The 16,642-nt window shown below is 49.2% G+C and overlaps 1 protein-coding gene across 4 annotated transcripts in view; it reads left to right on the top strand.

The window, feature by feature from the left end:
- TAB1 (TGF-beta activated kinase 1 (MAP3K7) binding protein 1) overlaps nucleotides 1-16,642 on the top strand; it is a 31,002-nt gene continuing 14,360 nt past the window's right edge. The window contains exons 1-5 of one of the 4 annotated variants that reach the window (XM_055254237.2): nucleotides 5,732-5,888; nucleotides 5,971-6,111; nucleotides 14,355-14,491; nucleotides 14,850-15,003; nucleotides 16,138-16,224. In XM_055254237.2, the coding sequence (XP_055110212.1) occupies nucleotides 6,043-6,111; nucleotides 14,355-14,491; nucleotides 14,850-15,003; nucleotides 16,138-16,224 (447 nt within the window). In that variant the 5' untranslated portion in view covers nucleotides 5,732-5,888; nucleotides 5,971-6,042. Of the gene's footprint in view, nucleotides 115-414; nucleotides 627-5,731; nucleotides 5,889-5,970; nucleotides 6,112-14,354; nucleotides 14,492-14,849; nucleotides 15,004-16,137; nucleotides 16,225-16,642 lie in introns of those variants that run through there. The other 3 variants (XM_055254238.2, XM_063622957.1, XM_063622958.1) reach the window with 3 other exon arrangements.

Raw genomic sequence — 16,642 nt, 5'->3', positions numbered from 1 at the left:
CCTCGCCTCCTTTGGGCCGCTCTAGCCGCCCCACTCGCTGCTCTGCGGGGAGGCGGGCGCTCCCGCAGGGGTTCCTCCAAGATGGCGGCGCAGAGGAGGAGCTTGCTGCAGAGTGTGAGGAACCGGCCCGCTCTCCGGGCTTGGGGTTGGGAGCCTGGGCGGGGGTGCTGTCGGGTGCAGGAACGGCTCCTTCTCCGAGTTTGGACAGCCGCCCTCTCCGTGGGGGGGTGTGTCAGCCACCTTCTCCCCTCTTCGGGCTGGCCCCCTCTTTCCCGAGGCCAGGGCGTGTGTGCGCGGCGGGCCCGGCTCCCGGGTCAAGGGCGCCGGGGCTGTGGGCTGCTGCTGCCGGGCGTCGAGGGCGGGAGCGTCCTGGAGCCAGAAGGGAACACGGCGCGCGGCAGCAGAGCTATCCGAGTCTCGAGCCCACTGCGGCACCGAGCAGTCGTGCAATGATAATAACAGCAGCATCCACTGTGTACCGCTTACTGCATCCCTGGCGTTGTGTTAATTGCTTTAACATTTGTCAGTTTCATTTTCGTAGCAGCCCCCTGAGATAGGTGCTACTGTTATTCCTATTTGACAGACTGAGACACAGAGGTGGTCGTTTGCCTAAGGCCACACAAATGGTATGTATTGAGGCAGGATTAAAATCAAGCAGTGTGATTCCAGAAATCCCCTTAACCCCTGGGCTGTACTAAAGGAATGACCAGTGGTGGCTGACACTGGGTTCTGGTCCTGGCTCTAACTGACTGTGTCTCCCTCAGCCTCAGTTTCCCTCTGCTAGGGCGAGAGTGCTGAGTGGAAGAATTGTCTTCAGACTCATCCCTACCCCCAGTCTGGACCCTCATGGGTTTTGCGCTGTCTTCCAGGCCCTGCATCTTATGACGCGCATGTGCACATAGATGCACACACATGTTGGCACCATGGCCTACTCTGACCTACCAGGGTAGGGTGCCGGCCTCCTGGGTCCTTCTTGTGCATAGCACTCTGTTAGAATTGCCTATAGACTTGCCTGCCCTCTATACTAGAAAGTAAACTCCGCCGGGCGCGGTGGCTCACGCCTGTAATCCCAGCACTTTGGGAGGCTGAGGCGGGTGGATCACGAGGTCAGGAGATAGAGACCATCCTGGCCAACATGGTGAAACCCCGTCTCTACTAAAAATACAAAAATTAGCTGAGCGTGGTGGCGGACGCCTGTAGTCCCAACTACTCGGGAGGCTGAGGCAGGAGAATAGCTTGAACCCAAGAGGTAGAGCTTTCAGTAAGCCAAGATCGCGCCACTGCACTCCAGCCTGGGTGACACAGCGAGACTGTGTCTCAAAAAAAACAAAAAGAAAGTAAACTCCTTGAAGACAGGGACGTGTGATCTCTTGTTTACCGCTGTGTCTGTTAATATCTACCACCATGTGCTGGGCACTCAATAAATACATTTGTGAAAGGATGAGTCAACGTTTGTAGCCAGGTCCAGTGCTCGCCCTTGGCTTCACAGAGGTGAGCAGACATTGGCTCAGGGATAACCTGGAAGCAGAGCCTTGAAATTATTCTTCCAGGAGCACAGTTCCCAGGCCTCCCCAGTGGGGATTGCTGTCTTCCCCTCCACACCTTTGCTGCCCCTTTATTACTGCTGGACAGGTCTGTCTTGTTACTGAGTTGGCGTTGACTTTAGACGGCTGGCCCTCAGCTTTGTAAGCTCCCAGAAGGCAAGGTCCCTGTATAAATGTCCCCACTATAGTTAGCATTTGGGAAACGCTGGCTGGATTGTGACATTGGGAGGGAAAATGGTAAATGGTGCAGGCTGAGTTGGCTTGCTGAGAAGAGAGCAGCCACCTGGGTCACGTAGAGCAGGTGGCTGCCAGCTTCTCGCCTTCCTGGGTGTGATGGAACCAAAGAGAATTGTGTTAGGCAGAAGGCCAGCTCTACTAGCCCCAGAATGTGTTTCTCCAGGTGGTGGTGGCCTTTTTTAAAGAAAGAATAGTTAGTTTTAAACACATTGCATCTTGGTGCAAGGCAAAGGGATGGCAGGGATGTCCTCAGACGGCCCCTCCACCCTCATGATGATCAGGACATCCCTCTCACAGGTTGTATGGATGTCCAGGTGGTGTGTAGGGCTTGCTGATGTCACATCCACTGTCTCAAGTCTGGGGAGAGCAACTCAGCTCAGACACCCGCATTCAGAGATGGCTGTGAGGGCTGCTGGTCTGTGGCTACTGGGCAAAGATGAATGAGGCGTGGTGCCCACCCTCACTGCATTTGCAGATCAGCTTGGGAGAAGGAGCATATGCCACTGGTACAATACCTGGGGCACTGTCGTGTTATTGTAGACCTGTGTCAAGAGCCCTGGGCAGACAGCAGAGAATTTTAGAGGCTTTAAAGGATGAGAGGAGTTTGCCAAGCAGAGGAGAGGAGGGCCATTCCAGGAGGACGTGTGTGTGTGTTTTCTTGACACGTGTGTTTTTGTTTTTGTTTTTCTTCCTAGAGATGGGGTTTCGCCATGTTACCCAGGCTGGTCTAGAATCCTGGGTTCAAGCAATCCGTCTGCCTTGGCCTCCCAAAGTGCTGGGATTACAGGCATGAGCCACCGCATCTGGCTAAGGACAGGTGTTTAAATGTGTGTGCATGTGTTTGTTAAGCTTTTCACAAGTTAAATACAATTAGTACTACAAGTCTATGTATTGAGGGGCTGCAGAGTGGCCTAATTTGTCTGGGTCAGTGGGAGTTCACAGGAATGGCATTTGCAAGGGTATGCTGGGGCCACTTGGTAGATCATTTGGTGGGAGCATCATCGCAGGCACTGTAGTACCTTGAGAAGTCTTTTGAAGCAAAAAGCTTTTTTATGGGAGTATGGGGGAGACAGGATCTCACTCTGTCACCCAGACTGGAGTGAAGTGGTGTGATCTCGGCTCACTGCAACCTCTGCTTCCTGGGTTCAAGTGATTCTTGTGCCTCAGCCTCCCAAGTAGCTGGGATTACAGGTGTGCACCACCACACCAGCTAACTTTCGTATTTTTAGTAGAGACAGGGTTTCACCACGTTGCCTAGGCTGGTTGTGAACTCCTGGCCTCGAGCAATCCGCCCATCTGGGCATCCCAAAGTGCTGGGATTACAGGTGTGAGCCACTGCGCCCAGACACAAAGAGGTTCTAAGGAAAGCTTGATGTGTTCAAAAGGACCCAGACCTTTCAGCCTGATAAAACAGTGTTAGTCTAATACTGGCTTTGGGCAAATCACTTTACGTCCCTGAGCGTTAGTTTCTCCAAACCAAGAGGACTCTGGGGAGTATTGTTGGTGTTAAAGGAACTGACACATTCCACTACTAGCCTGGCTTGGTCGCCCGCTAACCAGAAACTTCTACCTTCAGTGCTGCTATGAGTGAATGTCTGCTGTTCGTTCCCTTAAATGTCCCTGAGCACTCACTGTGTGCTAGGCACCCTGCAGGTGCAGGAGACACTGCCTTTGTGGAGCTGATGGTCTAGTAAAGGGGACAGACAGTGAGCACTGAACAGATACAGATCATCTGTGATTTTGTAATATCTAAACTACAGCATCAGGTGGTGCTATGAGGAACAGTCTAGATTCACACACAGAATGCTGGGGGTGCCATTTTGGACAGGGTGGTAAGGGAAGACTTCTCTACATTTGATGAGATGAAAAGGGGGAAATGGGAGCAGCATTCCTGCCCAAGGGAGCAGGAGATGCAAAAGCTGCTGTTTCAGGAGCCTCGGGTGCTGGTGCAGCTGGGTGGAGTGCCTTGGGGGAGTTTGGGAGTAGCTGAGGTCTGAGGGAGCCGGGGGCCATGCTGGGCTTCATAGGTCCTGATGTGGCCTCTGGATTCCATTCTTCATGTGATGTGAAGCTTTCATGGGGAGCAGATTGAGTAGGGACCTGATGTGATGTGACTAATGATTGGAGAAAAATCCCTCTTTTTTTTTTTTTTTTTTTTTTTTTGAGATGGAGTCTCGCTCTGTCACCCAGGCTGGAGTGCAGTGGCACTATCTCAGCTCACTGCAAGCTCCGCCTCCCAGGTTCACGCCATTCTCCTGCCTCAGCCTCCCGAGTAGCTGGGACTACAGGCGCCTGCCACCACACCCAGCTAACTTTTTGTATTTTTTTTTTAGTAGAGACAGGGTTTCACCGTGTTAGCCAGGATGGTCTCGATCTCCTGACCTCATGATCCGCCTGCCTTGGCCTCCCAAAGTCCTGGGATTACAGGCGTGAGCCACCATGCCCGGCCGAAAAATCCCTCTTTTGAGTTTGAGTGGTGAGAGTGGAAGCCTGGGACCTCCTAAGAGACTCCTAGAGTCATCCAGGTGCGAGAAGGTGGCTTGGCCATGGGCATGGCAGAGGAATGGTGGGAAGTATCAGATTCCAGTTGTGTTTTGGAGGAAGAGCTGACGTGATTTGCTGATGGATTGAATGTGAGGTGTGTGATAGAGGAAGAAGAGTCAAAAAGGACTCTTAAGGTTTTGGTTTAAACAATAGTGGTGCCATTTACTGGGTGAGGGAGCCCTGGAAGAGGGGCACCCTGGGGCAGGGGGAAATCAAGAGTTTGATTTTGCCTGTACTGTTACTTAATTAGAAAAAAGAAAATCAGGCTAGGCATGGTGGCTCATGCCCGGAATCCCAGCCCTTTGGGAGGCTGAGGCAGGAGGATCACTTGAGGCCAGGAGTTCCGGATCAGCTCGGGCAACATAGTGAGATTCTGTCTTTAAAAAAAATTAGTGAGGCATAGTGATATGTGCCTGTAGTACTTAGGAGACTGAATGGGCTGATTGCCTGAGCCCAGAAGTTTGAGGTTGTAATGAGGCTATGATCCCCTCACTGCACTCCAGGCTGGGTGACACAGCAAGACCCTGTTTCAAAAAAAAAAAAAAAAAAGAAAGTAAGCTTAAAATCAATTTTTTAAACTTCGACATGTCCTGAGCAATTATATCTGAGCTCACAGGTGCTATTTGTGTAATTTATCTAAAGGATGTTAAAATAAATACATAGCCACTAAAATAAAAAGGTCCATGAGGGCACCACCTATACCCATTGCATACACCCAGCTGCTGCCCTAGCACATTGGAAGTGTACACAATCATTATTAGCCCCTTTAAGAATGAATGAGGAGCTCTTTAGGATGACGACATGGAGAACCTTCACTGAAAACTCTGGTGGGAGAAGTGGGGGCCAGGAGTGGAGCTGGTCTCAGAGAAGTGGGTCATCCAGAAGGTTGGAGGTGGTGGGGGCGTTGGGGCCTTGGAAGCTTTTTGGAGAGAAAGGTCTGCTGCTCCCTTGCTCCGAGCCCTCTTCCTGGGGTTGTGAGTCTCCCTTTCTGAGCTTCCTTTTCGCTTCTAAGGAATGTGGGTGCTTTCACCACAAAAACACTTGGCCTTTTCATAGCATAATTTGGTATTCAAGCTGTGGCCTGAGCTTGGAACCATTCTTTGTCTATTTCTGCTGCCCAGGACTTTGAGATGAGTCTCTGTGGGTACTTTATGAACTATTATGTGACATGGACACATATGTACATGAGGAATGAATGCTTACATCACGCACAGGGTGTTTGTAAAGGCCTTGTTGGGTTAAATACTGTTGGATCACTGTAGAAGCTTTTCATACCAAAACACTAATTTTGGAAACTCGTTCACAAAATCAAATCAAAATTAGGTCTTTTGAAACAGGCTTCTTAACGTATTTTTGTGAAATTTCTCGTGAGCAGTTCATTTCTCAGACATGGAAGAGTTAAGTCCTGTGTTCACTGTTGTGTGTGTTGCAGTGGCTCCGCGATGAGGCTGTGCTGAGTGAGAGACGCCCCCTTCTCAGCTTCTCGCAGACTCTTGCTCCCTGCGCTCCAGCGCCGCTCACGGCTGGTGCTGGCAGGCCTGGCATTTGGGGGCGTGGGAGAAAGTATGCATCAGTGTGTGCAGGGGTGGAGGGGTGGGTGGTTTGTGTGAATAGAAAGTACATGACCTTTCTGAAAATTGTTCAGAAATGTGGAGGAAGGAAGCGAGAGACTTGGCAGTCCTGTAGGCTTTAATGGAATCAGCAATGGACGCTCGGTATGGCTAATCCTCGATGGAGATGGAAAGAGACGGGAGAACACGATCCAAGCCCACTCGGCTGCAGCAGCGTGAGTCCGCTGGGGAACACAGAGAAGACCAGATACTCTCACTCCCACACTGGTAGACCCTCCTTAGGTTCTCCGGCCACTGTAGTGAATCAGTGTCTGGCGAGCGCCCGAATTACATGAGAAACTGCCCATGTGTCATTGGATCTAAGACACCAATATTTTAAGGACACATCAATGTTTTGTCTATTGCTCAGAAAGAGAACTCACAGCTAATTAACTTGTAGCATACCAACTCCAGAGATGTTAACATGTGGAAAATGTAGGTCTTCAAATCAGTGAAATAAGATAATCTAATTAACAATACCAGGCTATAGCACAGTGGTTGCCACAGGGCCGCTTGGTGAATGGCCAGCGAGTGGGGCGCCCAGCATGCAGAGCGGGGCCACTGGGATGGGTTTCTCAGGGGAGGGCCCCATGGTCTTGGGCAGTGTTTTCCCAGTGTCTGGGACATACAGCGAGGTGGTTTGTGGCCGCAAACAAAAGTGATCTTACAAATTGAGAAGACTGTGTGCTTTTCTGTTCTCTCTCAGACCTTCTAAAGATATAAAAAAAAAAACTTGGTTTGATCCTAGTATGTCCCTCACATCTTTCTGATACTTGTTGATCCACCCCCAGTCCCATTTTTAAACATAGAACAGGGCTTCAACAATATAGCCAGCAGTAGGTTCAGCTAAAAGTGAATAACCTTGTTTTTTTATTATCGTCTAGATGTGGCAAGTATTACTGGTTTTCCACCTATAATACTGGAAAAGTTTACATTCAAAATGAAATCAACTGGGTGTGGTGGTATACCTGTAGTCTCAGCTACTCGAGAGGCTGAGGCAGGAGGATAGCTGATGTCTAGGATTTCAAGGCTGCAATGAGCCATGATTGTGCCATTATACTCCATCGTGGGTGACAGAGCGAGACCATGTCTCTTTAAAAAAAAAAAAAAAAAAAGCCCGGGCGTGGTGGCTCACGCCTGTATTCCCAGCACTTTGGGAGGCCAAGGCGTGTGGATCACAAGGTCAGGAGTTCAAGACCAGCCTGGCCAAGATGGTGAAACCCTGTCTCTACTAAAATTACAAAAAATTAGCTGGGCATGGTGGCACGCGCCTGTAATCCCAGCTACTCCGGAGGCTGAGGCAGAGAATTGCTTAAACCTGGAGGGGCGGGGCTTGCAGTGAGCCGAGATGGTGCCACTGCACTCCAGCCTGGGCGACAGAGTGAGACTCTGTCGCAAAAAAGAATCGTTTCAGTGAAAGATAATTTCTTGAAGATGGTGAGTGGATGATTGAGCTTTGGGAATCATGGGCCTCTGGCCCTAGTTGGATTTGAGCAGTGCCTTTAGGGTAGATAGGACTTAAAAAGACAGAAAAGGACAGGCTTTGCCTTACCATGGGTATTTTTACATACGCTCCTTGGGTAATTTTTTTCTTACTCTTTATTTTTTTATTTTTTTATTTTTTATTTTTGAGACGGAGTGTCGCTCTGTCGCCCAGGCTGGAGTGCAGTGGCGTGATCTCGGCTCACTGCAGGCTCCGCCTCCCGGGTTCACACCATTCTCCTGCCTCAGCCTCTGGAGTAGCTGGGACTACAGGCACCCACCACCACGCCCACCTAATTTTTTTGTATTTTTAGTAGAGACGGGGTTTCACCATGTTAGCCAGGATGGTCTCAATCTCTTGACCTCATGATCTGCCCGCCTCGGCCTCCCAAAGTGCTGGGATTACAGGTGTGAGCCACCGTGCCCAGCCCTATGGCCCTGATCTTAATGAAGCGTTCCCCACTGAGTAAGTTGCCGGCGTTAGGGCTGAAGTATACCTAGAGCAGCATGTTCAGAAAGGAGCCATCAGTTTCTGTTTTCTGGAGTGTTTTTACCAAGAATGGACCAAGACTCCTTAGATAAGCAATAGCATTAGTGTCCATACTTACTGACCCAAACACCATTTGCCAGTTTATAAAATAATAAATTCCCGAAATATTGCTCCTCAACATTATGAAAATCAGATTTCCTAAAAAAGTACTCAGCAGTGTTGAAATATCTAGACAGTATTCACAGGTACTTAATGAACAAGGCACGCGCTCGGTAGATTGATTGCCGTCAGACACACAGGTTTTCTCATTTGGGAAAGTTTGTTATTCCCACATCAGCCAAATACAGCACAGCATACAGTGGTCAGTAGATCATCAGCTTACTCCTGGTCTCCTGTTGTGAAACGCTCTTAGATGAATTGTTCTTGTGCCATGACACACCAACATGGTAAGTTCCTCAGTTGCTGTTTGAGCTTGTTTCTTTCTTTACTTGTGGAAGACAATTTCACTGGCCGTTTTTTTTTTTTTTTTTTGGGACGGAGTCTTGCTCTGTCATCCAGGCTGGAGTACAGTGGTGTGCACGATCTCGGCTCTCTGCAACCTCCGCCTCCTGGGTTCAAGCGATTCTTCTGCCTCAGCCTTCCGAGTAGCTGAGACTACAGGCGTGTGCCACCACTCCCGGCTAATTTTTATATTTTTAGTAGAGACGGGATTTCACCTTATTGGCCAGCCTGGTCTTGAACTCCTGACCTGGTGATCCACCCACCTCAGCCTCCCAAAGTGCTGGGATTACAGGATTGATCCACCGTGCCTGGCCTCACTGGCCTTTTTTAATAGTGTATGTCTAATGTGGAACAGACCCATAAGTTGCTTGGGTGATATTTATTTGGCTGGGAAAGTATGGATTTTTTTAGAAAGATTCAAGTCCTTGGAAGCCTGTGTCTGTCTCTTATGGGAGTTAGATACTGGCAGAGGAAGTAACTGTGATTGCGGTATCGAAGACAGGTTTTGCGTTGTGGCGACACATTTGCGTTAATATTATTCATCTCATATGAGAGGATGAGTTCAATCCATCTTAATCTCATTTTTAATCACAGGGTTCTAGAAAATAGAAATATATTTTCCTCCCATGCTTTAAAACACCTGTGGCACTTTGGGGTGCTAAATATTGACTTCTTTGGCCATCTTTTCAGGAGGAAGACATGGGATACTCCTGACTGGGGAGATGCTTTTGTACTTCTGCTTAACCTCATATTTAATTTCATTCCAGCTGGTGGCGGGAGACAGACTAGAAAAGGAGCTACCTTTGGAAGTATATTTGTCTGGTTATAGGAGACTTTTGTGAGCTCGCTGGAAATGAAAATATACTAAGCAGATCTAAGACATAGGGGATAATTGGCAACATATCAGTTACCTGAAGAATACTTAATTCACTGGTTATTAACTCATTCCCATGGCCCAGAGGCCTTGCACTGCCCTCCCACCCAGGCACATACGTGCACATGTATTTGCAAACATGGCATGGAGCGTCTTTCCCCTGAGCTCACTAGAGAGGCCACACCAGCCTTCTCGTGCTTCCGTAAACCTGACATGCTTTTTTCCATCTTAGGGTCTTTTTACGTGCCGTTCCCTCTGCCTGGAAGGCTCCTTCTCTGCCTTCTAGAAGGTCACTGCCCCATAGTCATTCAGGTCTGGCTCAGACGTCACCTCCCCAGAGAGGTCTGCTTTTGTGACCACTTCATCTAGAGGCCCCCCCGCCCATCACGCTGTGTCCCGTTACCATGGTGTGTTTTCTCCCTAGCACGTAGCCCTGTCTGAGATTGCCTTGTTTATTATTGTATTGTGTGTTTGAATTCTCTCTCTCCCTAGAAGGGAGGCTTCAAATAAGGAACCTCTCTGTTTTCTCTTCTGTGTCCGCAGTACCCAGAATACTGCCAGACTGTTGCAAATGCTCAGCAGTTGTTTGTTGAAAGAATGTATGTAGTGATTTAACTTACTGTAATCACATAGTATCATATGTGGGTCCTGAAGACTTAAGTTCCCATTTATGTTAAGAGAGGCATTAATTTTGCTTTAAAATGAAACAGTTCAAGATTAGAACTGACCCAATTTTGTGTTACTACGAAGCCGTTTTTCTTCTTCTTTTTGAGACTGAGTCTCACTCTGTCACCCAGGCTGGAGTGCAGTGGCGTGATCTCAGCTCACTGCAACCTCTGCCTCCTGGGTTCAAGCGATTCTCCTGCCTCAGCCTCCTGAGTAGTTGGGATTACAGGTGTGCACCACCACACCTGGCTAATTTTTGTATTTTTAGTAGAGACAGGATTTTGCCACATTGCCCAGGCTGGTCTCAAACTCCTGACCTCAAGAGATCCACCTGCCTCAGCCTCCCCAAGTGCTGAGATTACAGCCGTGAGCCACTGTGCCAGGCCAGCAGTTTTTCTTTTGGCGTTGCTTGAACTGAAAGTGTTAAATTTAAGCCTGGTGTCATGAGGAGCTGAGCAGAATTGTTGCCATTTCTACTTCTTTTTTTTTTTTTTTTTTAATTTAGTTGTGACATACTTGGCACAGCTAGCACTTATTGCCATTTCATCTTCCTTTTTTTTTTTTTTTCATTTCCATTAGTAGGGTTTGGTTATATTGTCTGTTTTCAAAGGCTATTAGAAGGCGTTAGTAGCTTTTCAGACCTTGTAGTAAAATTGTGTTAATAAAAAAAAATAAAAGTTACCCAATGAAGACATAAATAAGTGTAGAGACACACCATGTTAATGGATTAGAAGACTCAACATAGTGACAATGTCTGCTTTCCCCAAATTGATCTGTAGATTTAAAACAGTTCCAGTAAAAATCCCAAGAAGACTTGTGGATATAAGCAAGCTGATTCTGAGTGAATGAAATGCTAAGTTACAAATAAAAAGAACTCTCAGAACACAATAGTTAAGAAAATAACCTAATTTAAAAATAGGCAAAAAACTTGCACTTCACCAAAGAGGACGAGTTGGTGCCAAACAAACACGTGAAAGATACTCAATGTCGTTAGCCGTTAGCAGTGCAGATTAAAGTCACGATGAGCTACCACTACCCACCTCTTAGAATATCTGAATTCAGAAAAAGACAATACCACATGGTGGCAAGGACGTGGAGCAGCCGGAACTCAACATTGGAAATGCAAATGGTTCAGCTGCTCTGGAAAACAGTTTGGCAGGTTCTTATAAAGTTAAACATACACTTACCATATGAGCCAGCCCTCTCACTCCTAAGTATTTACCCTGGATAAATGAAAAGTTACATTCATACAAAAACCTGTATAAATGTTTATAGCACATTTCTTCATACTTACAAGAAATGAAACAGCCCAAATGTCCTTCAGTGGATGAATGGATAAACAAACTATACTACATCCAAACAATGGTATATTACTCTGTGAAAGAGAGAGATAGACTGTTGGTGCACACAAGCTAACAACTTGGATGAATCTTAGAGACATAATGTTGAGTGAAAGAAGCCAGTCTCAGGAGGTTATGTTTACTGCATCATTTCATTTATGTGACATTGTGTGACATTGGAGACAGAGTCTCACTCTGTCGCCCAGGCTGGAGTGCAGTGGCGTGCAATCTCAGCTCATGGCAACCTCTGCCTCTCGGGTTCAGGTGACTCTCGTGCCTCAGCCTCTTGAGTAGCTGGAATTACAGGTGTGCGCCACCATGCCCGGCTGATTTTTGTATTTTTAGTAGGGACAGGGTTTCGCCACATTGGCCAGGCTGGTCTCAAATTCCTGGCCTCAAGTGATGAGCCCCTCTTGGCTTCCCAAAGTGCTGGGATTACAGGCGTGAGCCACCGCACCTGGCGTTTAATATGACATTCTTAAAAAGACAAAGCCATAGTAGTGGAAAATAGGTTGCCAGGGATTAGGGGAGGGAGTGCGTTGCGAGTGGAGCTGCCCTGTATCCTGAGAGTGGTGGTAGTTACACACATCTCTACATGTGTCAACATTCACAGATGTGCGTGCCCCAAAAGCCAGTTTTACTCCATGTTAATGTAAAAATAAAACAAACTCCCACACCCTGCAGAAGTTGCTCCAGGATGCAAAATGTAGAGCTGAAGCACCAAAATAGATAAAAGCAGAATAAAACCAATTACATGAAAAAAAGTGAAGTCACTCCTGTCAGTATATAACTAAACAGAAGCTACAATTTGCCACAAAAGCTAACCACAGGCTTTTTATATATCTGATTGCAAAAGCCTGTTGAAGTGGTTTCCACATCCTTTCTGGAAGACTTAACAATAACTTGTAAGAAGTTGCACACAGTATCTGTGTGTATTTTATTTGTTTTACACATTATTCACTGTTAGCATATAGAAATACTACTGATTTTTGTATGTTGATTCCATATCCTGCAACTTTTTTTTTTTGAGATGGAGTCTTGCTCTGTCGCCCAGGCTGGAGTGCAGTTGCACAATATCGGCTCATTGCAAGCTCCACCTCCTGGGTTCACGCCATTCTCCTGCCTCAGCCTCCCAAGTAGCTGGGACTACAGGCGCCTGCCACCACACCCGGCTAATTTTTTGTATTTTTAGTAGAGATAGGGTTTCACCATGTTAGCCAGGATGGTCTCGATCTTCTGACCTCATGATCCACCTGCCTCAGCCTCCCAAAGTGCTGGGATTACAGGCTTGAGCCACTGCGCCTGGCCCATATCCTGCCACTTTACTGAATTTGTTTAATCAGTTCTAATAGTTTTTTGGTGGAGTCTAGGTTTTTCCAAATATAAGATTATATCGTCTGCAAACAAGGATCATTTAACGTCTTCCTTGCCAATTTGGATGTCCTCTATTTCTTTCTCTTATCTGGTTGCTCTAGCTTGTGTTTGTTTAATATTTCAATAAAGCTTTCAATACAAATTTTTTTTTTTTTTTTGAGACAGAATCTCACTCTTGTCACCCAGGCTAGTGTGCAGTGGCATGATCTCAGCTCACTGCAACCTCCAACTCCTGGGTTCAAGTGATTCTCCTGCCTCAGCCTCCACAGTAGCTGGGATTACAGGCATGCACCAACCCGCCTGGCTAATTTTTTTGTGTTTTTAATAGAGACAGAGATGGAGTTTCACCAGGTTGGCCAGGCTGGTCTCGAATTTCTGACATCAAATGGTCCACACCTCAGCTTCCCAAAGTGCTGGGATTACGGGCGTGAGCCACTGCACCCAGCCAATACAAATTTTATTTTCCTTGAAATTGAGCCATGGTTCTCCCAGTTATTCCAGTTTGCTCTAGTTCTGCACGGTGGTCCTGGGAGTGCCCTTGTGAACAAGGCGCAGTTCTCAGGTAGGAGGCCAGATTTGGGGCAAGCTTTCAGGGAGAGGCAGGGAATCGCACCTCGGCCTTGCATCAAAGTTGTTCCTGGGGCTTAAAAAATACAGATGCTCAGGATGTACCCTAGGGAGATTTGGAAAATTCAGAAATTGTGTTTGGGCCAGGGATGGGGCCAGGGCCTGGACCGCTGTGTGAGTGTGTTTAAAGCTCTGCAGTGATTATGCTGAACAGCCTGGTTTGAGATCCTATGGGGTGGAATGGGCATTGCAGACAGGCAGGGGTGCTGGCATCAGGGTGCCATTGGGGTACATGAGAGGGCCATCAGCCAGTCCTGGGTAGGGTCATCCTGAAGGAGGACCTCCTGGAGGTGGTGACTCCTGAGCCAAAGAGTCCCGAAGGACCCGGAGAATTGCTAGGGAAGAAGAAGGAGCGTGTTCATGTGGAGGCAAAGAGCAGGGGATGGACAGGACTGCAGGCATTCGGGACTGGGAGGGAAGGATGTGGCAGGGGAGATGGGAGAGGACATTGGGGTGGCATGAGGATGTCTTATAAACTAGCTCATAAACTCCAACTTAAAAGCCAGTCTCAGTTACTCTCCCTGGCACTTGGAGGTCCCAGTGCTAGAGAGAATGACTGAGACTAGCTTATAAGTTGGATCTTAGGTCACCTGAAAGCATCACCCATGGGGAGCGGCCCTGCCCAGATCAGTCATTTTGAGGGTGGGGCCTGCAGCCTGCAGTGTTGGTAACCAATGCTCAAGGGATTTCTTTGTAGTGTGCATTTGGAGCCAGTGCAGTAAGAGGTGGGGTCCCCAGAGTTTCCTGCCAAGAGTCTGTGACGTTTGTGTGTGTTTCACTAGGTTTCATAATGGCTCATTCCTGGAGGTCATTGCTGCGCCTTACATTTGGGAATGCTGGAGTCTTTCAGTTTTCCTAGGAAACCAGTTTGTAGACTAGCCATAAAAACAGCAAACCCTTCTGCAGGTGTCTGTTCATACAAACATTATTGTTTTCCAGAAGGAAGTAGAACCCTCTGTGTAGGGCTGCGGGCCTGCTAGGTTTTTATTGCAGAAGGAATAGGTGAAGTGGGGTCTACCCTGCAGACGCGGTGGCGCCTCACAGCTTCCTGGTGTCCTTCCCCAGGAGCAGCAGCCCAGCTGGACAGATGACCTGCCTCTCTGCCACCTCTCTGGGGTTGGCTCAGCCTCCAACCGCAGCTACTCTGCTGATGGCAAGGGCACTGAGAGCCACCCGCCAGAGGACAGCTGGCTCAAGTTCAGGTGTGTGTGCCAGCATTTCTGTGTTGGGCCCGCGGAGTTGGTTGGTTTGCAAGCAAGGAAAGACAGCGACCTTGCAGCTTTCTCGTCTGGGCTTGCCAGTGACATGTGGCCCGTGAGAGGTGGCCTCTGCTGCTGTCCTGCCAAGGGCCTGCTCTGATGGGGTAGCATGAGCATGGGGAGGAGGGTATCCCAGAAGGTCATAGCCAGAGTTAAATGATGGCCAAAGCAGGGGGACCCAGGAGGGCCCCTGAAGCTGCAGCTGCTGTAGCTTTAGTCTCCCCCAATTCCTTTCCCTTTCTCCCTCCACCTCCATGAGACCCTGGTCTCAGGCCTCCCTCTGCCCTCTCCCTCTTTCCAGGAGTGAGAACAACTGCTTCCTGTATGGGGTCTTCAACGGCTATGATGGCAACCGAGTGACCAACTTCGTGGCCCAGCGGCTGTCCGCAGAGCTCCTGCTGGGCCAGCTGAATGCCGAGCATGCCGAGGCTGACGTGCGGCGCGTGCTGCTGCAGGTAATGGTGCCGGGGCTGGCAACGACCCAGCCACATCATGTCCCCCACCCCAGGGCTTGGGCCCTGCACCTCTAGCATGTTGCCAGGGTTGGTGTGAAGATCCTGCCGGCCCCTTCACCCCGGTAGAGGAGCAGTTCCCAGCATAGGCCCCCCCCACCCAACAGGAGTCCAGGACCAACCAGCGAGCAGCAGGCCTTCAATGGCTGGCAGAGGAGGTACTGCTGGAGACGGGGGGATTTAGGGATGGGAGCTTGGAGAGAGGTGTGAGGTGGGAGCAGGGCAAGGCCTGGTAGAAATGGGGTCATTTAGAGCTACCCCTTTCTTTCCTATGTGGTCAGGTGCTCAGCCTCCAGGTGCAGGATGCATCCCTGGGCGTTCAGGAAAGACCTTGCCTCCCCTTTCTGAGGGGCTGCCATCCTCACTGACTGCTTCCACCTTTCTGCTTGCACTGTTGGGAGTTTTCCTCATGGCATCTCCTTTCAGGAGCATGTCTCAGGCCCATTTTAGATGAGAGAATGGGCTTCTGTTCCCGGAGAGGGGTGGTGCCAGCCTTTTCCTGCCCTTCACGACCTCAGGCTCCATTCCAGTGATTCTCAGCAGATCTCACACGGCGGGAGGTGTCAGTGTCACCAGTGTCCTGGGGCCGGCGGGGTTTGACAGAAGTCTTCCAGAAAGAAGTTGTAGTAATCACATGAGCTGTCATAGGCCTGGCAGTTTCTCTGAGCAGTTGCCTTGCTGAGTGCCAGGGTGGACTGTCTTACCTCACCCCCGGAACAACACTTAACCTCCGTTGTGTGAGACTGAGGGGGCCAGAGGTCACACCAGCTGGGCCTACGCCAAGCCTTTGCTCTTAGCTTCCGCACTGTCTCCTGCCTCCCAGCCCTCTGCAGTGCTGCCTCTGCAGGGCGCACACCCCTGTGAGGCTGAAGGGCTTTGTCAAAGACATTGATCTGCAAGAAGCAGCTGGTGCCTTGCAGTGCTGGGCCAGAGGCAGGACTGAAATGTGGAAAGCTCCATCACACAAGAACCTGCAGTGAATACAGCGAACCTGTTGCTATTATTAATAGAGGGCATTTTAGCACCAGTGACAGTGGTGTTTTGAACCAACCTTTGCCCTGTCCTGTGTTCCTCTAGGCCTTCGATGTGGTGGAGAGGAGCTTCCTGGAGTCCATTGACGATGCCTTGGCTGAGAAGGCAAGCCTCCAGTCGCAATTGCCAGAGGTAATTTCCCCAGCTGACACCCAGGGGAGTCAAGTCCAGGCCCAGCTTTGCAAGGAGCATGGACTCATCTACTTTGTCTTAACATTACTGGGCCAGAGCAGCAGGAGTTAGGGAGCAGTTCCTACTGGGGGACACTGGTGGGTGGCCACAGGTGAGGGACCTCGTTGCTCTGCTGTGGGCAGCTGCACCCTAAAGCTCAGCAGTGGCTGGGCAGTGGTGGACATGAGGAAGGGCTTTTCCCAGTTCTGCGACCTGAATGGGTCCCCACCCTTGTCACCCACCTGCTCACGTCGCCCACTACCACCTGCAGCGCTTACTTCTGTGCTGTGAGTTAGGTCATCTCCGGCTTTCTGGAAGAACCTTCCCCTGGAGCTGCAGCACAGGCTTCATCTTGGCTGTGCCATGAACCATCTGTCTG

The sequence above is a fragment of the Symphalangus syndactylus genome, chromosome 18, assembly GCF_028878055.3.
Source record: "Symphalangus syndactylus isolate Jambi chromosome 18, NHGRI_mSymSyn1-v2.1_pri, whole genome shotgun sequence".
NCBI classification, from domain to species: Eukaryota; Metazoa; Chordata; class Mammalia; order Primates; family Hylobatidae; genus Symphalangus; species Symphalangus syndactylus.
The sequence above is the reverse complement of the archived record's forward strand: the minus strand, read 5'-3'. Positions and strand labels throughout refer to the sequence as shown.